The 20832-nt window shown below is 47.8% G+C and overlaps 1 protein-coding gene across 1 annotated transcript in view; it reads left to right on the top strand.

Annotated features, from left to right (window-relative positions):
• Nucleotides 1-20832, top strand: part of LOC308136162 (copine-8-like) — a gene marked incomplete at its 3' end in the record, with an annotated part of 197687 nt that overhangs the window by 75627 nt on the left and 101228 nt on the right. The window contains exons 3-4 of the mRNA XM_080504398.1: nt 851-897; nt 1156-1259. Coding sequence (XP_080360524.1) covers nt 851-897; nt 1156-1259 — 151 coding nt within the window. The remainder of the gene's footprint in view (nt 1-850; nt 898-1155; nt 1260-20832) is intronic.

Here is a 20832-nt window from a genome sequence, read left to right as displayed (position 1 = left end):
GTGGTGTCCCGGCCCCAGCAGACCATCTTGGTATTTACTTATTTCTGAACATAAGCTGACAGGCTTGGCTCTGACGCAATACTGTTTTTGTGTGTAATTTGTGAAAACACAGATGAGGACAGAGTTAGTAAGCAGCTGTGCTCAAGTGGAACAGAGCCAGTGTGTGTCTGAAGGTGTTTTCCAAAGGAAAGTCACACTCAGGTCAGGCACAGTGATACAGGACAGGTCTTTGAATTTTAACTCACATGTAACCAATGAACATGTGTGTCTGTGTAAACCAGCAGACGGAATTGGAAAAAAGCAAGTACAATGAATGGCACACAATGACTTTTTATGTTGGTATTTTATTGACATTATGTAAACATTTTCAGCAGTGTATGTGTGCATGCATGCGCGTGTGTGTGTGTGTGTGTGTGTGTGTGTGTGTGTGTGTGTGTGTGTGTACAGTAAAGGCTGCTGGAATGTAGATGAAATGTCACTTTAGTGCCAGCTGATTGCCTCACTCTGTTCTCTGTCATCTAAAACACTGCAGGACTCTGGATGAAGATGTTTGTATGTTAATCAAGAGGACTTTCTCACACACACACACACACACACACACACACACACACACACACACACACACACACACACACACACACACACACACACACACACACACACACACACACACACACTGAAATATCATCATGCTGCGAGGCAGCATTCTTGTGACATTTAATTAGGGAATTTTCCTCTGGTGGGGGTTCGGGGGGGGGGGGGGGCGACATGCTCTCAGCTGACTTTCTGTTCTCTTGTAAAACCTCTCCAATCACTCCAGCCCTCTAACCACGCTTCTTCTCCTCCTCAGTTTGCGTCCTGTACACTCAAGGAATCGCCAACAGGGAATGGAGAGAGGTGCGTACCTGCGTGTGTGTGTGTGTGTGTGTGTGTGTGTGGGGGGGGGCGGTCCTTTTTCAAATGCATAATAATTCAATTAGGAAAATGGAATGTATATTTTTTCTCAAGGTTATCATAAGCTATTGTAATATATTGAATGGAAATATGTGAAACCAGAATTGTGCAACATATGATTATATATATATATATATATATATATATATATATATGTCTCTAGCAGCCCGTTCACACTCCACCGTCTCCTCTCTGCTCTAGTTCGGCAGGACAGAAGTCATCGACAACACACTGAATCCGGACTTCGTCCGTAAGTTCATCCTGGATTACTTCTTCGAGGAGAGACAAAATCTACGCTTTGACCTGTGAGTTCACACTGTGTGTGTGTGTGTGTGTGTGTGTGTGTGTGTTCTGTGTTCTGTGCACAGGAAAGTTGAGACTGAAATATTCCTGGTCTGAGACAAAGTCAAAGAGTAGTTGACTTGCTCCATGTGGGCACAATGAGCAGTGAGAAACACCCACATGGTCACATTCAACTCTGTATCTGCTGAAAAGACACGTTTCTCCACAAAACCATGTGTTCATGGTAATCACTTCCGGGTTCACATTTCTCTTCATTTATTTCAACATCATTTTTTCTCGATCCAACTGGTATTGCATTGTGCTAAGTAGTGCACAGAAGCCTTTTAAACAGAATAAACGACCTCCTTTCCACAGCAGATGAAGACGTTTGCTCTGTCACAGTTGATCATGTAATTTTAATTGACCGCCTGAAGCACAGTGTTGGTGTGTGTGGGTCAGCACTGACTCATGAGTCTGAGTGGAGACCCAGTCCACACTGTTTAATATTTACATCCATCCATCCATCCATCCATCCATCCATCCACACATCCACACATCCATCCATCCATCCACACATCCACACATCCATACACACACACACACACACACACACACACACACACACACACACACACACACACACACACACACACACACACACACACACACACACACACACACACACACACACACACACACACACACACATACACACATACATACATACATACATACTGTACATCCATCCATCGTCTATACCAGTGGTTGGCAACCCTCTTTGGTCCCTCCACTGAGGCTCCTGGAGCCTCGGTCCCACTGAAGTTCATCTTGGAGGGACGTAAGGAGGCAAGGCCACCCAGAGAGGGACGTAAGGAGGCAAGGCCACCCAGAGAGGGACGTAAGGAGGCAAGGCCACCCAGAGAGGGACGTAAGGAGGCAAGGCCACCCAGAGAGGGACGAAAGGAGGCAAGGCCACCCAGAGAGGGACGTAAGGAGGCAAGGCCACCCAGAGAGGGACGTAAGGAGGCAAGGCCACCCAGAGAGGGACGTAAGGAGGCAAGGCCACCCAGAGAGGGACGTAAGGAGGCAAGGCCACCCAGAGAGGGACGAAAGGAGGCAAGGCCACCCAGAGAGGGATGTAAGGAGGCAAGGCCACCCAGAGAGGGACGAAAGGAGGCAAGGCCACCCAGAGAGGGATGTAAGGAGGCAAGGCCACCCAGAGAGGGATGTAAGGAGGCAAGGCCACCCAGAGCGCAGTCCCTACAAAGAGTGGTAAAATGTAGGGTCGTGAACGAGCAGCGATGTAACGTCATTACAACAATAAAGGATGAAGAAGGTAGAATCGCGGCTGCAGGTCATGACAGCGGCTCAACTGGTATCTGAAGCTGGGAGCTTCCTGTACCTTTCACAGTAAAAGCCCACAGTTCCAGGAGGTTCATTCCAGACTTGTTGAGAGTGACGGAACATTCTAGTGAATCACACAACAACTACAGGACATTAAAGACACACCATCACACTCATGGTTCTAACAATCCACATCTCCCACATTTATCTTCCATTTTAATAATGTGTAGCGATAAAGGAGCTGAGAGCTGCAATGCATTATGGGAGTTTCTGTTTGTCGTGTTTTAAATGTAATTACTGGGGTTATGTTAGGTTTGTTGTGTTGCTAATGATTGTGTTGTGTTGTGTTTTTGTTGCTTAGTTCATGTAGTTTAGTTTATTAGTTGTAAGTTGTCAACCAGCAGTGAAGAAGGTTTTGTGTGTCGTGTCCTCCTGGCATGGTCTACTGGGGGACTGTCAAAATAAAAGACTGGTGTATAGTATCCTCCTGGCATGGTCTTCTTGTGGGACTGTCAAAATAAAATGTGTGCGGCTCCTTAGGTGTTGTGTTCAGTGGGTAACGGGACCAAAATGGCTCTTTGAGCATTAAAGGTTGCCGACCCCTGGTATAGACCGTTTAATCCTGTTCAACTCAACTCGGCTCAACTTTATTTGTAAAGCACTTTAAAACAACAACAACAGCTGAACCAAGGTGCTGCAGGTGAGATCAGGATACAGCCTGGAGAGACAGACAACCACACAAAGGCTGCAACTAACACTAACAATTATTTTAGGGTTAGGGATGGTTGATTAATCTGTAGATTATTTTTACGTTTATTCAATTGATTCATTTTTTTTTCTTCAGTAAACATTTTTGTTGAGCCTCTTGTTTGCCCAGGTAAGTTATTAACATATAAAAAGAAAAGCACAAGTGAATTGTGCATTTTATTTGAATAATTTCTGTAAAAACAGCTCAAAACTAAAACAATGAGCTTCATTAATGCTTAAGGAGCAATAATTTACCAGCAATATAAACTGCAGTCTCAGTTTACAGGTCACTCATCTCTTTTTGTCGATTCAGTGTGAAGTGTTCCCATACGTTGGATGGGAAGTTTTTTTTTTTTTACGATGGATGTCATTTCTCCCATTTCTTGGACCTTCCAGCTTTCACCTTTGTGACGCACATGATGCAACACAAGACCAACTGTTGGCTGCTTGTCCGGTTATGCTGGGAGATCAAAGCCAGGGGTGGCTCATTACTGCCACACTGTGGCAGCTGTCATTTTAAGTCTGACTATGAACACAATTAGAGATCATCAGACACCTTGGAGCAGCTCTGCACCTGATGGACGAGCCACTGCGGTTCAGTGGTTATTGCTTTATCGCAGAGCTCGCCAACGCCTCGACTTCATCCACAAACCAAACCGTCACAACCTCCACAGACAGTTGAGTTTGTTTTCAGAACGCTGACAGCTGCACTGGGAAACTATAGAAATTCATCCAGGTGTGATAGAGAAGATCATCATTTCAAATGAAGGGGAGGACAATTAAAGTATCTAATTACAGTAATAAAGTATGGCTAAGACCCCAGCTGCCCTCTAGGTCCAAGTCCAGCGACACTAAAGCACATCTTGGTGGGGTGCAAGACCAGCCTCACCCAAGGGCGGCACACCTGGCGGCACAACCAGATGTTAAGGTGTCTTGCAGCTGTGCTGGAAAGTCCACGGACAAGCGTGAATGCTCTTCCTCCCACATCATCCCGGCGGCAGCTGACACCATTCGTTCGGGGAGTCGAGGGTCAAGCCAGCCTTACCACCATGAGAGCAGACACCGGGCAATTGGGCAGAGCACGGGACTGGAAGATGCTGGCAGACCTGGACAAGAAACTCCGCTTCCCAAGCGAGATCACAATGAACAACTTGCGACCAGATCTTGTTCTGTGGTCAGCCTCTCTCAAGGTCGTCTGCCTCATTGAGCTCACGGTGCCCTGGGAGGGTGTAGTGGAGGAGGCCTGTGAGCGGAAGAAACTAAGGTATGCTGAACTCGCAGCAGACGCTCAGCAGCAAGGCTGGAAAGCGCAGGTACGCCTGGTGGAGGTAGGCTGCAGAGGATTCATAGCCACTTCCACATCTAGGCGACTCCGGGAGATGGGAGTGCGAGGGAGGGCGCCCACTTGATAACCCAAAGGATGCCATTACTCTGCTGAACACCCCACACTGTCTCATCGGTACCTTAGGTATCCATCTATAGGGGGATATTAACACCTGGTCCTATACAACAGAAATGAAACTCAAACTCGGTAGAGTGCATACCTTCCCCAACCAAACATTTGTCACCATGGATTACAAGATTATTTGATGCACCACACCACTCCTTCCATCATTTGTCATTTAACTTGTTTCATGTTATGACTGTTTGACACAGATGTACAAAAATTTTACAATTTCCGTGTGACCCCCTGACCTTTGACCCCCATCCGGTATCCAGGGTAATGACGCCACTGCATCATGTGGCATATCAGAGGATAGGGAATTGAAAAGCGAACATTTGCCGCTGGTTTGACATCATTCAAACTGACCAAGTTAAAACACTTTTTAGACCTTTTCGTGACCTTGACCTTTGACATGATCAATACCAGAATCGAATCGATTGGTCCTTGGATGTTGACAAATCATCCCTGAAAATTTTGGAGTTGTTGACACAGAAGAGGTCGACATTTCATTCATCTTTGTGCTCATTAATAAAACAGCAAGTATGATTTAAAAAGAAATTACATTTATTGACAAAGAATACAAATAAAACACAGATTCTAATTAACTATGCAGCTTGGTGTGTGTGTGTGTGTGTGTGTGTGTGTGTGTGTGTGTGTGTGTGTGTGTGTGTGTGTGTGTGTGTGTGTGTGTGTGTCTGTGTGTGTGTGTGTGTGTGTGTGTGTGTGTGTGTGTGTGTGTGTGTGTGTGTGTGTGTGTGTGTGTGTGTGTGTGTGTGCGCGTGCGTGTGTGAGGAGAGCGAGAGGTGGAGGGAGTGTGTGTGAGAGACGTGTGATGGAACTACAAAACAAGATGGCGGATCACCAGAACCTCCTTCCAAATGTTTGTCATCAGAGAGCAGGAAGTCTGTCCTGGTTCTCCACCATGTGCTAGAGAACAATGGAACATGGAAGCTAGTCTTTAGCGTCTGCTTCCTGTGTGTCTCTGCTAAAAGACCATTTCTAGAATGACTTGATGTGAATGAGACTTGTTTTGTAAACGTGGGGAGGGAGTGGCAAGAGCAGGGAGGGAGTACCTCAATGCATTGTAAATACGTGGCCTGCACGCCACGCCTGGCCGTGAGCGGTTGCGTGTATCGTACGTTGCACACGTGGTGAGCGAGTGCTTACAACGTACGGTCTCCGTGCGATTGCCATGTTATCCTATGGAGGCCGTACTTACACATGCTGCTCATGTATGCTGTCCTTACTCACTTGCATGTTGTAAGTGCGTGCAAGTGCGATGAATGAGTTTGCGATGATGAGTTTTTCTACCCGATGTCCCAGCTGCTGCTGCCTCCAGATGCCGCCCATTCCACCACAGAGACTTCGGATTCTGATGTTGCAAGAGCAGCTTCAAGTGGCAGGGGATGAGCACGACGTGGTATTATGGGAGAGGGGAACAAATATCGATATGGGACAGGCAATGAGGACGCTGACGCCGGAGATGGTGGTTTCGTCCATGGAGAAATCAGTGTGCACCAACATGCGTTGTTACTGTGGAGCAAGTGCTTCCTCCGTACGGCCTACGTGAGTTCTGCGTGCTCATTGCACAGCAGAACTGGCGAAGTGCCGAGTATGCACAGACCACGCACTTATCACGTGCGCAGCATTGAGTCCGTGCATTGTGCGCTCGTTGGCTGTAGAAGGCAGCGCGTCACCCGCACATGAACGCAACCAAAGTTTGTCATGCACGAAAATTGCTACGGTGTGTCTGCGTGCTCCAAATCCGTATGGAGGCTGTACTTGCCTTGTATGGATCCCCCAATTTTGCCCACATTTTTGCACGTTAGACAGCACGCGCTTGCAAGTACGGCAGGTCGGGATCGTCGCTTCAGTTTTATTTTGGAGGGGGTTTATACCTCAAAAAATATGTGAATCTGTGCCATTTTATCTGTGAAACCTCAAAAAAAAAAAAGTTGAGGGAAAAACAGTCTCTCCGTAGTTCAACCAAATAAATTGTGCTGTCTTCATTTTCAAGGTCAAAAACAATTTGCAGGCACATTTGTGTGTCTGTGCAGCATGCGTGTCAAACTGAAGCCTCACAGACGAAGAAAAAAACCCTCACACCAGAGAAATCCCTCCAAAAACACACACAGGGCCACATTTCGTCTCCTCTGCTTCGCAGGCTTTCTTTTTGCACTCATGTTGACCTGTGACACACACACACACACACACACACACACACACACACACACACACACACACACACACACACACACACACACACACACACACACACACACACACCCTCAGCTCGTGTCCTGAGGTCCAGGATTCCTCCACCACTGCAGCTCCCACAGGCCTTTCATTACCTCCACCTCTCTTACTTCCACATAAGGGTTCAAATGGCTCCAGGACAAGCACATAACGCCAGACTGAGCCTCCAAAACCACCATCGCATCCCTTCTTTTCAAACCACCCGGAGCCACTGCACACTGCTGGAAAACCCTGCTGACCCCCCCCCCCCCCCCCCCCCCCCCCCACATCTTCTTCTTCCTCTTCCTCCTCCTCATCCTTCCAGACATGCACAGTGATCCACAGCCTCTTTCTCTTCTTGGAAATCCCCCAACTGGATGGTTACTCTAATCAAGTGTGGCAACTTGGATCAGACCACAAAAAAGGAAGTGAATTATTCTAATCAGCCCCCACTAATGGTGCGTGGGCAATAACAGCCACAGACGGCAGGGAGCTGATCTACTAACGACCAGGCAGGATGTTTACCACATCAAACACGATACTGGAGGACGTTATGCTAATAGAAAGAATAAACAACACAAAATGTAACGTCTATATCTGAAACATTTCTGTTGTTTTTAGTTGGTTTTTTCAGAGCTTTGATTTTGTGACAGATTATGTCACATTTTGTGTTTATTTGTCATTTTTGATATTTCTATATGACACACAAACAAAAAAAAGAGGATCCTCTCAGGCACAGATTACAAAGTGACCAAGTCACACATTAATACGGAGAAATAAATACAAATGATACAGAGGCCAACAAAGCCATATGTAGAAGAGATCAGTCTGTATAAAGGGTTCTTAGGCTTCTTCTGGATCTTCCATAAAGTCAGTGGCTTCCGCGAAGCGTGTGAAAGGTCTCCAAATACCTTCAAATAGGTCCTTTTTTCCTTTAAGCAGGTAAGTAATGGGTTCTAAATGGTATTGCAGCCAGCATTTGTTTAACCCACTGTTAAATACTTGGTCCTTTTATGTTTTTCAAATACAATGCAATCAACCGTTTTGCCTGTAAAAAAACAAAACAAAAAACAGATATCAATAAAGTGCTGCTCAGCTTTTGTAAATCTTGATAAATGATAAAAGATGGTTCCAATGACAAGTCTTTGAAAATAATATTTTTCACAGTTTGCTATATTAAAACCCCAAATGGCTTATTTCCCCTACATTCCCAAATATAATAGACCAGAGTTCCCTTTTCCTCTCCACACTTTGTACATGTGTCTGGAGTGTTTGGATTATATTGGTTTACTCTTACAGGAGTGACATATACTCGCATAAGCCATTTGCTTTGCAGTAACCTCAATCGAGAATGAATAGTTTGCTTATGGCCTTTTTTACAAACCAATTCCCAGTCCTCTCTGGACCATTTTAGGTCTAAATCTTTCTTCCAAGCTTTTAATTTTAAGGCTGAATTATCTGGAGAGTTTGATAACAAGAAATCGTAACGTTCTGAGATTGGACCCTTTTGAAAACTGTTTTTACTGATCATGTCTTCTGATTTAGAATGGCAAGGTTTTGATAGATTGTTTGGTTTAGGCTACAACAAAACTTCTAAATTGGAAGTATTTGAAAAAAATATTTCCTCTGAATGTCGTATTTGTGCCCAAGCATGTCAAATGACATCATACATGCTGAGCCTGGCAGATACAGATCTTGAATGTTCTCATGGTTTAAATACTGCAAATCTTGGTTTCCCCAAATTGGGGTCAGCTGGGATAAACGAACTGGCTCTTTGATATATCTTTTTACATTATACCATATCTTAATCATATTTTTAATGATTAAGGCAAATAAGGCAATAAGGCAAATGTAGCAAGGACCGTCTTACTCTAGATCGCTGGTTCCACCATATGAATTTAAGAAGTAGTCAGCAGGAGGTAGTAAGAGGATATTCTGAAAAACATAATGGTTTTGGAAGTATATTAATTTTGTTTCCAAGATTCCAGATCTGTAGTTTGAATAGACCTTTGACTATGCTCTGACCCACTGAGCAACTGTTGCTGATGGGGACATGCTGTGGGCAGCGGAGACACTTCGTATCGTCATTCTCGTGCCCCAGACACATCGACTCACCATTTTTGTGTCTTAAATGACTGAATCCAGTAAACATCAGAAGTGTCGCCAGTTCTCATGCTTCTTTACGGAGACTCTCCGAGCGAGTGCTTCCGGGCGGTTGGTTGTTGAACGCGCTTTGCATTTGTGGGTGGAGCTTAGTCAAAGGTTAACATGGATTAGCCAATAAGGGCTCCCTACAAGTACCCGCCCCCTCTGCGGGGTAACAGCTCTAAGCAAGACGTGATTATATTCTGAGTTGAAATGTTTTCAAAAGTTAATAAACTGCTGAAACAAGAGAGAGAGTCAGAAGTACAGCAGCCTTCAGGGGCAACAGTTTACAGCAGTTTCTGCCAGTCCAGACGCTGGGCGTCTTTCATCACCATGGAGACAGACAGAGAAGCCATACTTTTTTTTTTCTTCCCTTGTCCTGTTCGGCAGCTTGGGCAAACAATATGTGATTGAGAGATTTCCGATGTCAGAACAGTTTTTTCTGTTGCAACAGGAAGAGACTTGGCGTCTCATCCTGTTGCTGCCTTTATTAGCGGTTGGCATGGCTGCTGTACACAACCGGGGGGGGGGGGGGGGGGGGGGGGGGGGACGCTCAAAGAGAGAGAGAGAAGAGAGCAGATTGAGGGGGTAGGGAGGTGGGTGGGGGACAACATGCAATACCTTTGTTAATGCTGCATATACTATTTACAGTAATCACACGAATCCAAGTACTTTCCAACTGTTGTTGAATTAAACCAGCCTGAGAAGCTCTATCGAGACACTAACGGGATTTTCAAGCAGGAACATAAATGAACAAAGAAGCAACAACAACAGAAGAATATGATTCGATAGCCCATTGATAAGGAGTGGAAATGTGTGTGTGTGTGTGTGGTTTGTTCACTGGGTGTGGTCGGAGATGTTGTGGGGAGGCCCGCAGCTTCTCCAAATAGCTTACTGCTTGAATCTAGCTTATTTATTTTGATACCATTGGATTCCTTGGCCATAAATATGGTGGTATAGCAATGGAGATTACATCTCTAGGTTAATTAGAAGCTGAGATGTTGATGGAAACCTTTATCATGGCAGCCATTTTGTAGAATCCATGATGGCGGCCATACAGGTATCAGGGCAAATGGAAACATTGTTTTTCTGATTGCCAATAAAGTAAGCTTTCCAAAAATGTATAGTTTTGATACTCTCCATGAAATGCCGGCCACATTACACAGTGAACCTGACTAAAGGGTGACAAGTTGAGAAGACGAACCGACCAAAACCACTGAGGGAGAGGGTTTAAATACACAAGTTAGGGAAGCACACAGGAGGAACTCAACGATGGGTGGACACAGAGGGAGAAGGCCATTGGTTAATAGGAAGCACGAGGTGAGACACACAGAGACCTGACACCCAAACAGCACGAGAGAGGTTGAGATTTTAAATATGTCACATTACCTCTTAATTTAATTTCATAAATAGTCTAATCTCAACTATTTCTCCTGGTTTTTATATCCTTACAAATACAGCAACAAGTGGCAGATTTTTTCCACTATCACTTTGGGGGTGTCACTGTATTTCACCTTGGGTCCCGGCTCTGCTATAGAACCACCAAGATCACTTATGTTGTTCACTTCATTCAGAAAATGCCTGGATATTGTTTTGCCTTTTATATTTGAAGAGATATATAGCTTCTATACAGCTAAACACATGGTTTCTGCTGAGAGCAGGTACCGCACAAAATGTTAATGCTCGTCAGTGTGGGCGCACATATGTTTATTGGGATCTTTATAGACATTAGTGTGGACTGGCCATACAGTAAAATTAGTTCATGTCTGATTGTTGGAAGAAAAGCAAGATAAAAACATGAAAGCATATCAACATTATCGGGAAATGACTCAGATATGAAAGATTAATAATAATAATAATAATAATAATAATAATAATAATAATAATAATAATAATAATAATAATAATAATAATAATAATATGGGTTTTATATAGCGCTTTTCAGGACAGTCAAAGATGCTTTACATTGCATTATTCATTCACTTCATACTCGATGGTGGTAAACTACGTATGTAGCCACAGGTGCCCTCGGCAAGTCCTATTATACGTCCTATTGAAATGTATTAGTTTGGAATTCATTATGTGTAATATGAAAAAAATGGGGCACAGCATGTCACAGAATATCTTTAATTTTGTGACGTTTGAAGAACTGCCGTAAGACTGGGTTGTGTGTCACAATCTGAATCAGAATTCTTTATTGTCATTGTTCCTCTTACAGAAGCAAAATTAAATTAAAAATAGCAGCTCTCATAAGAAACAGTGCAAATAACAGAACGTGCAAAAACAATGAGTGGAAATAGCATAAATTCAAAAATCTGTAAAAACTGCAAAAAATAAATAGAATAGGGCAAGACATAAAATCTTAAGAAACAAAAAAACTGTACAGTCCCCAGGGAGCATTTACAAGACAGAAAGGACAAAACAGCAGCTCAGGGTTTGTTGTTGTTCGAGGCGTTCAGGGCGACAGCAGCTCTGGGTTTTTTAGTCTGCTTGTTTTTTTCTTTATTGCCCTGAAATGCCTCCCTGATGGCAGCAGTTTGAGGAGTTGATGACCAGGATGTGAAGAGTCCCTAAGGATATTGTGGGCTCTCCAGAGGAAGCGCGTGGTGGAGATGTCTTCCAGGGATGGGAGGGGGCCACCAATCAGTCTCTGGGCGGTGGTGATGACCCTCTGGAGCCTCTTCCTGTGTGCTATGGTGGTGATGACCCTCTGGAGCCTCTTCCTGTCTGCTATGGTGGTGATGACCCTCTGGAGCCTCTTCCTGTGTGCTATGGTGGTGATGACCTTCTGGAGCCTCTTCCTGTCTGCTATGGTGGTGATGACCTTCTGGAGCCTCTTCCTGTGTGCTATGGTGGTGATGACCTTCTGGAGCCTCTTCCTGTCTGCTATGGTGGTGATGACCTTCTGGAGCCTCTTCCTGTCTGCTATGGTGGTGATGACCTTCTGGAGCCTCTTCCTGTCTGCTATGGTGGTGATGACCCTCTGGAGTCTCTTCCTGTCTGCTGTGGTGGTAATGACCCTCTGGAGTCTCTTCCTGTCTGCTGTGGTGGTAATGACTCTCTGGAGTCTCTTCCTGTCTGCTATGGTGCAGCTGGCGAACCACAGCGAGACGCTGTAGCTCTGCACTTACTCGACCCAACAGCGGTAGAAGCACAAGAGCTCTGGTTTTAAGTTGTTCTTTCTGAGGATCCTCAGGAAATAGAGTCTCTGTTGTGCGTTCTTCAGGATTGCTGTGGCGTTAACAGTCCAGGTTAGGTCCTCACTGATGTTGATGCCCAGGAACCGAAGGTCTGACACCATCTCCACCCCTTCCACATTCATAGTGATTGACTGGATGTCCGGTTTACACCTCCTGAAGTCGATGATCAATTCCTTTGACTTGGTGTTCAGGATGAGGTTGTTGGTGGAGCACCAGCCTGACAGACTCTCCACCTCCACCCTTTAAGCAGTCTCATCTCCTGAGATGAGCCCCACCACCGTTGTATCATCTGCAAACTTGAATGATGGTTTTGCTTGGGTGGGTGGAGGTTTAGAGCAGGGGGCTTAGCACCCAGCCCTGTGAAGAACCGATGCTGGAGGTACAGATGCCTTGGGAGAGACCTCGGTCCTCCAGCTTGCCAACCAGTCTGCTTGGGATGATGGTGTTGAACGCCGAGCTGAAGTCCAGGAAGAGCAGCTTCGTGTAGCTCCCTCCTGTTCCAGGTGGGTCAGTGTGACGTGCAGAGCGGTGGCCATGGCGTCCTCTAAGGTCCAGTTGGCTCTGTAGGCAAATTGGTGGGGGTCATGTGTGGGTGGCAGACATGGTGTGACGTGACTCTGGACCAGTTTCTCGAAACACTTCATGATGATGGAGGTCAGTGCCACTGGCCGGTCGTCATTCAGGCTGCTGATACTGTTCTTTTTTGGCAGAGGGATGATGGTGGAGGACTTTGAGCAGACGAATGATGATGGAGGATTTTAAAGGACCCATATTATACTAAATCGACTTTTCTGTGCTTTAAACATCATAAAGGAGCTATTTGGGGTTCATATAATCCCCAAAGTGTTTTTTCATTGATTCCCTCCAGCTTGAGTTCACAGTGATGTTTCTCTGTTCTACCTGGTGGGGGAGCTCAACACCTTGATTCTATTTGATGACGTCACAGAGCTGGAGAAGCCCCGCCTCCAGGAAGATTGACATGAGGAGAAACCAAAACAAGACACGCCCACATCTGCTGCTTCACATTGAACTGCTGTTTTTGTTGTTCCACATCTGTTTTCACCTTCATGTCCACTGGAGAAAATGTGTTTTCACCTTCATGTCCACTGGAGAAAATGTGTTTTCACCTTCATGTCCACTGGAGAAAATGTGTTTTCACCTTCATGTCCACTGGAGAAAATGTGTTTTCACCTTCATGTCCACTGGAGAAAATGCGTTTTCACCTTCATGTCCACTGGAGAAAATGTGTTTTCACCTTCATGTCCACAGGAGAAAATGTGTTTTCACCTTCATGTCCACTGGAGAAAATGTGTTTTCAGGTACCAGTATGGTTCCTCACTATTTGTCTTGTGGAAGAAGAAGCCCAGTGGCCAATGTGTCTGGACTTGTTGTTGTTTTCCACAAACAATGTTTGTTTGTGAGCGACTCTTCACCAAAGAAGCTTCCAGAACTACGGTACTTTGAAACTGGACTTCCTCAGAAGCTCCTCTTAAAACCTGCTGCTATTCCCACAATAAAAGACTAACGAGGGCCGAGATGTGTCAGTACATTACTACAACTACCAGCTGAGCTGCTGACTACGTCACCCAGGGGGTGGAGGAGGCGGCTGTGGGCTGGGAGGGTGGAGGAGGTGGAGGAGCTGAGAACCAGCCGTTTCATGAGAGGTGGCTTCAGCTCAATCCAAGAAATAGCTATAGTTTCACAGGTTTTGAGTGTTTATACTGTATCACCCAAATTTTTATCCCACATGAGCAGAGGATGGACTGTGAAACATGAAATATAGACAAATATGGGTCCTTTAAGCAGAGGGGTGATGGTGGAGGATTTTAAGCAGGGTGGGATGGAACACTGGGAGAAGTACTGATTAAAGATGCTGATGAAAACCCAGCATAGTCCCTCAGTACCCTTCCAGTCACACGTCAGGTCTGACTGCTTTTCGGGGGTTCACTACCCTCGGGGCTCTCCTCACTTCCTGTTCCTGCATGATTAAGGTCTGGCTGTGTGGGAATGACAGCCACCGACATCCCTCTGCTGGTATGCTGCCTTGGCCTCTCTGATACCTCTCTTCAGAGCAGCATGAGCAGAGCTCTACAGCTCCTTGTCCCCGGACCTGTTCCTCTCTTTCAGCAGTTCCTTGACCTGCTTTTTCATCCAGGGCTTCTGGTTAGGAAACACCCGGATGTGCTTATCCACTGTGACGGTGTTAACGCAGTGTTGGATGTAGCTCGGTACTGCTGATGTGAACACCTCCACGTCCTGATGGTAGAAAATGTCCCAGTCTGTGCTTTTAAAGCAGTCCTGCAGCTGCTGCAGGCATCGTCCGGCCAACATGTCACAATCCGAGTTGTGGGGGGGGGGGTTAGGGTTAGAGGGGGTGATAGTTTCAGTGTATGCCGGGCTCAAGAGCAGTGACATGATCAGAAGAGCCCAGATGGGGCAGCTGGTGTACCTGTAACCGTGCTCGATGTTGGAGTAGGCTTTAGCCAGAGTCTTGGCTCCCTTGGTGGTCCCAGTTCCTGTGAGTTCCCAGTTCCTAACCCTGCTGTGTACAGTGTGTCTGGTGTGTCTGGTGTGTCTGCTGTGTACAGTGTGTCTGGTGTGTCTGGTGTGTACGGTGTGTACAGTGTGTACAGTGTGTACAGTGTGTACAGTGTGTACAGTGTGTACAGTGTGTACAGTGTGTCTGGTGTGTCTGGTGTGCACGGTGTGTCTGGTGTGTACGGTGTGTCTGGTGTGTACGGTGTGTACGGTGTGTACAGTGTGTCTGGTGTGTCTGGTGTGTCTGGTGTGTACGGTGTGTCTGGTGTGTACGGTGTGTCTGCTGTGTACAGTGTGTCTGGTGTGTCTGGTGTGTCTGGTGTGTCTGCTGTGTCTGCTGTGTACAGTGTGTCTGGTGTGTCTGGTGTGTACGGTGTGTACAGTGTGTACAGTGTGTCTGGTGTGTCTGGTGTGTCTGGTGTGTACGGTGTGTCTGGTGTGTACGGTGTGTCTGCTGTGTACAGTGTGTCTGGTGTGTCTGGTGTGTCTGGTGTGTCTGCTGTGTCTGCTGTGTACAGTGTGTCTGGTGTGTCTGGTGTGTACGGTGTGTACAGTGTGTACAGTGTGTCTGGTGTGTCTGGTGTGCACGGTGTGCACGGTGTGTCTGCTGTGTACAGTGTGTCTGGTGTGTCTGGTGTGTCTGGTGTGTCTGGTGTGTCTGCTGTGTACAGTGTGTCTGGTGTGTCTGGTGTGTCTGGTGTGTCTGGTGTGTACAGTGTACACGGTGTGTCTGCTGTGTACAGTGTGTCTGGTGTGTCTGGTGTGTCTGGTGTGTACGGTGTGTCTGCTGTGTACAGTGTGTCTGGTGTGTCTGGTGTGTACAGTGTACACGGTGTGTCTGCTGTGTACAGTGTGTCTGGTGTGTCTGGTGTGTACGGTGTGTCTGGTGTGTCTGGTGTGTCTGGTGTGTACAGTGTACACGGTGTGTCTGCTGTGTACAGTGTGTCTGGTGTGTCTGGTGTGTCTGGTGTGTACGGTGTGTCTGCTGTGTACAGTGTGTCTGGTGTGTCTGGTGTGTACGGTGTGTACGGTGTGTCTGGTGTGTCTGGTGTGTCTGGTGTGTACAGTGTGTCTGGTGTGTCTGGTGTGTCTGCTGTGTACAGTGTGTCTGGTGTGTCTGGTGTGTCTGGTGTGTCTGGTGTGTCTGCTGTGTACAGTGTGTCTGGTGTGTCTGGTGTGTACGGTGTGTCTAGTGTGTCTGGTGTGTCTGGTGTGTACGGTGTGTCTAGTGTGTCTGGTGTGTCTGGTGTGTACGGTGTGTCTGGTGTGTCTGGTGTGTACGGTGTGTCTAGTGTGTCTGGTGTGTCTGGTGTGTACAGTGTACACGGTGTGTCTGCTGTGTACAGTGTGTCTGGTGTGTCTGGTGTGTCTGGTGTGTACGGTGTGTCTGCTGTGTACAGTGTGTCTGGTGTGTCTGGTGTGTACGGTGTGTACGGTGTGTCTGGTGTGTCTGGTGTGTCTGGTGTGTACAGTGTGTCTGGTGTGTCTGGTGTGTCTGCTGTGTACAGTGTGTCTGGTGTGTCTGGTGTGTCTGGTGTGTCTGCTGTGTACAGTGTGTCTGGTGTGTCTGGTGTGTACGGTGTGTCTAGTGTGTCTGGTGTGTCTGGTGTGCACGGTGTGTCTAGTGTGTCTGGTGTGTCTGGTGTGTCTGGTGTGTCTGGTGTGTACAGTGTGTCTGGTGTGTCTGGTGTGTACAGTGTGTCTGGTGTGTCTGGTGTGTCTGGTGTGTCTGGTGTGTCTGGTGTGTCTGGTGTGTCTGGTGTGTACAGTGTGTCTGGTGTGCACGGTGTGTCTGGTGTGTCTGGTGTGTCTGGTGTGTCTGGTGTGTACAGTGTACACGGTGTGTCTGCTGTGTACAGTGTGTCTGGTGTGTCTGGTGTGTACGGTGTGTCTGCTGTGTACAGTGTGTCTGGTGTGTCTGGTGTGTACGGTGTGTACGGTGTGTCTGGTGTGTCTGGTGTGTCTGGTGTGTACAGTGTACACGGTGTGTCTGCTGTGTACAGTGTGTCTGGTGTGTACGGTGTGTCTGCTGTGTACAGTGTGTCTGGTGTGTCTGGTGTGTACGGTGTGTACGGTGTGTCTGGTGTGTCTGGTGTGTCTGGTGTGTCTGGTGTGTCTGGTGTGTCTAGTGTGTCTGGTGTGTCTGGTGTGTACAGTGTGTACAGTGTGTCTGGTGTGTACAGTGTGTACAGTGTGTCTGGTGTGTCTGGTGTGTACAGTGTGTCTGGTGTGTCTGGTGTGTACAGTGTGTCTGGTGTGTCTGGTGTGTACAGTGTGTACAGTGTGTCTGGTGTGTACAGTGTGTACAGTGTGTCTGGTGTGTCTGGTGTGCACGGTGTGTCTGGTGTGTACAGTGTGTCTGGTGTGTCTGGTGTGTCTGGTGTGTACAGTGTGTCTGGTGTGTACAGTGTGTACAGTGTGTCTGGTGTGTACAGTGTGTCTGGTGTGTCTGGTGTGTACGGTGTGTCTAGTGTGTCTGGTGTGTCTGGTGTGTACGGTGTGTCTAGTGTGTCTGGTGTGTCTGGTGTGTACAGTGTGTCTGGTGTGTCTGGTGTGTCTGGTGTGTCTGGTGTGTCTGGTGTGTCTGGTGTGTACGGTGTGTCTAGTGTGTCTGGTGTGTCTGGTGTGTACAGTGTGTCTGGTGTGTCTGGTGTGTCTGGTGTGTACAGTGTGTCTGGTGTGTCTGGTGTGTACGGTGTGTCTAGTGTGTCTGGTGTGTCTGGTGTGTACGGTGTGTCTAGTGTGTCTGGTGTGTCTGGTGTGTACAGTGTGTCTGGTGTGTCTGGTGTGTCTGGTGTGTCTGGTGTGTACAGTGTGTCTGGTGTGTCTGGTGTGTCTGGTGTGTCTGGTGTGTCTGGTGTGCACGGTGTGTCTGGTGTGTACAGTGTGTCTGGTGTGTCTGGTGTGTACAGTGTGTCTGGTGTGTCTGGTGTGTCTGGTGTGTCTGGTGTGTCTGGTGTGTACAGTGTGTCTGGTGTGTACGGTGTGTCTAGTGTGTCTGGTGTGTCTGGTGTGTACAGTGTGTCTGGTGTGTACAGTGTGTCTGGTGTGTCTGGTGTGTACGGTGTGTCTAGTGTGTCTGGTGTGTCTGGTGTGTCTGGTGTGCACGGTGTGTCTGGTGTGTCTGGTGTGCACGGTGTGTCTGGTGTGCACGGTGTCAGTTGGTCTGAGGGCTTCATGGAGGCTTCATGGAGCTGTTAGAAGTGAAGCTCGGGTGTCAGTGTGATGTCTGCTGTTGTTTGCTTGCCTCTACTGCCCTGTTTGTTTTTGTGCCGTCATTAGTCATCACTGCTCATTTCATCAGGAGCTCTGAGCAGCCACTGCCCCCGACCCCCCAATCCTCCTGCAGTGTGAGCCAAGAGAAACCCGGTCTGGCCCAGTGCCACTTCAGAGTGATGTCATCTCCATCCACACACACTCAGACACATCATGCATGCAGCCACACACACACCAAGTGTGCACTCACAAGACGCCGTGGGACACACAGCAAACACTCCTGTGTGTCTGCGGGTGAACATGTGCAGCCAAGTCATCATACATACATCAGCGCTACGCTTTCTCTTCCACTCTCTCTGTTCCCCCTGTTTGGGTCTCTCATAATTAAATAAAATTAAATGAATCATTCATGAACATTCGGGGGTGACAGAGGCAGAAGGGGCAAATAGAACATGAAGCACACCTGTGCATTTCTGCTTGCAGCATGTTGCATGACAGCAGCTTTCTGCTCTCGTATGGAATCACATTAGTGACAACTCTATAGAGCAGCGCTCGTCCTGTCAGCTTTATCGTACATGGCACACTGTCTGTGGAGAGCGAGCGCTTCAGCCGCTCCCATTTACACACTCGGCTGCACTCTCCTGCGAACACACCATTATTGACACGCCTGACACATAGCATGAGGCTCCATGTTGTGGGAGGTGAATAAAGCCCAATAAATTGTTCTCTGGCAAGTGGATTATGCGGTGCTGCTCAGAGTGGTTGGGTGGGCAGGGTTTCAGAGTATTTGTCACTCAGCTCATGGGCAAATATTTCAGTTGCAGAAAATCTGCTTGTTAAGATTTTTGAATTCCTTTGCTGTTAGTTTGAAGACTTTGAGAAAATGTAGTTTTTAGGAGAATCCCGCCAAGATCAAACCTCCATTTTTAAGGTGGATCAATAAAAGTTTCACACTTGTAAATGTGCGTCATTCAAGGAGAAGTCACAAAAGGCTTCAGTTGATTCATGCTGACACTGAGGTCCATTTACATGATGACGAAAACAAGTGTTGCCGCAAAACTTTTTTTCCCCTTGTCCTGTTCGACAGCTTAGGCAAACAGTATTATGTGATGGAGAGGCTTCTGGTGTCAGAACAGATTTTGCTCTTACAGCAGGAAGAAACTTGGAATCTGGAAGCTGGCATGGCAGCCCTACATGACTGTGTGTGTGTGTGGGGGGGATTGGTTCCTTCACCTTCAGCTGTGTATCCCCTACCTACCATTTTTTTTAATTTTTAATTTTTTAATGACTGTAGGCACCATCTAAATAAATCACGCCTTCAGAGGATTATATTTCACTCCAAAAGGCTAATAACATGATCACTGACCTTAAAGATGATATTCGACGGAGAAGAAAGACGCCATGTTGTCTAGCTTCATGGAGGACCAGTCCAAACAGCTCGCCTCGTTCAACGCCACCACCTTCCAGGACCTTCAGGACACAGTTGGTGGGATCCTGCCTCCTGTCCTCACTCTTCTTCCTCCTGCTCCACCCCCAGCCATCAGCCCCCATGGTCTTCCTCCTGCTCCACCCCCAGCCATCAGCCCCCATGGTCTTCCTCCTGCTCCACCCCCAGCCATCAGCCCCCATGGTCTTCCTCCTGCTCCACCCCCAGCCATCAGCCACCCATGGTCTTCCTCCTGCTCCACCCCCAGCCATCAGCCCCCATGGTCTTCCTCCTGCTCCACCCCCAGCCATCAGCCACCCATGGTCTTCCTCCTGCTCCACCCCCAGCCATCAGCCACCCATGGTCTTCCTCCTGCTCCACCCCCAGCCATCAGCCACCATGGTCTTCCTCCTGCTCCACCCCCAGCCATCAGCCACCCATGGTCTTCCTCCTGCTCCACCCCCAGCCATCAGCCACCCATGGTCTTCCTCCTGCTCCACCCCCAGCCATCAGCCACCATGGTCTTCCTCCTGCTCCACCCCCAGCCATCAGCCACCATGGTCTTCCTCCTGCTCCACCCCCAGCCATCAGCCACCATGGTCTTCCTCCTGCTCCACCCCCAGCCATCAGCCACCCATGGTCTTCCTCCTGCTCCACCCCCAGCCATCAGCCACCATGGTCGGAGGTGGTAACCTGTGGTCGAAAGAGATGCTCTGGTACAGCAGCCTCACCTCTGGGACTCAGCTTGTCTAACTTCTACGCTCCACTGGCCGGTGACGTCCCAGTTCACCCGGCTGATGCTGCTGCTGCTCTGCTGCTGCTCCTGCTGCTGCTGCTCCTGCTGCTGCTGCTGCTGTTGCTGCTGCTCTGCTGCTGCTCTGATGCTCCTGCTGCTGCTGCTGCTGCTGCTGCTGCTGCTGCTCTGATGCTGCTGCTACTGCTGCTGCTGCCCTGGCAGCTTCCCGCCCGGATCTCCCTCCTCCTGCACCCGCAACAGCTGCATCTTCTTCATCATTAGAGAGTAACAGCGCTGGAGCAGCTTCCGTCTCCCCCGGACAGCCAGACCAGTGACCCTCTTCTCGTCAGAAGACCTCCGCCTCTCGTCGTAGACTCCTGCAGGAAGCCGTGATGAGACACCGCTCCACTTCTGTCACCGGCACTGATTCACCACAGAACTCCCTGGTCCTCTCCTCATCTTCATCCACCTTCTCCTCATCTTCATCCACCACCTTCTCCTCGTCTTCATCCACCACCTTCTCCTCATCTTCATCCACCATCTTCTCCTCGTCTTCATCCACCTT

The sequence above is a fragment of the Blennius ocellaris genome (assembly GCF_963422515.1).
Source record: "Blennius ocellaris genome assembly, chromosome: 11".
NCBI lineage: Eukaryota > Metazoa > Chordata > Actinopteri > Blenniiformes > Blenniidae > Blennius > Blennius ocellaris.
The sequence above is the reverse complement of the archived record's forward strand: the minus strand, read 5'-3'. Positions and strand labels throughout refer to the sequence as shown.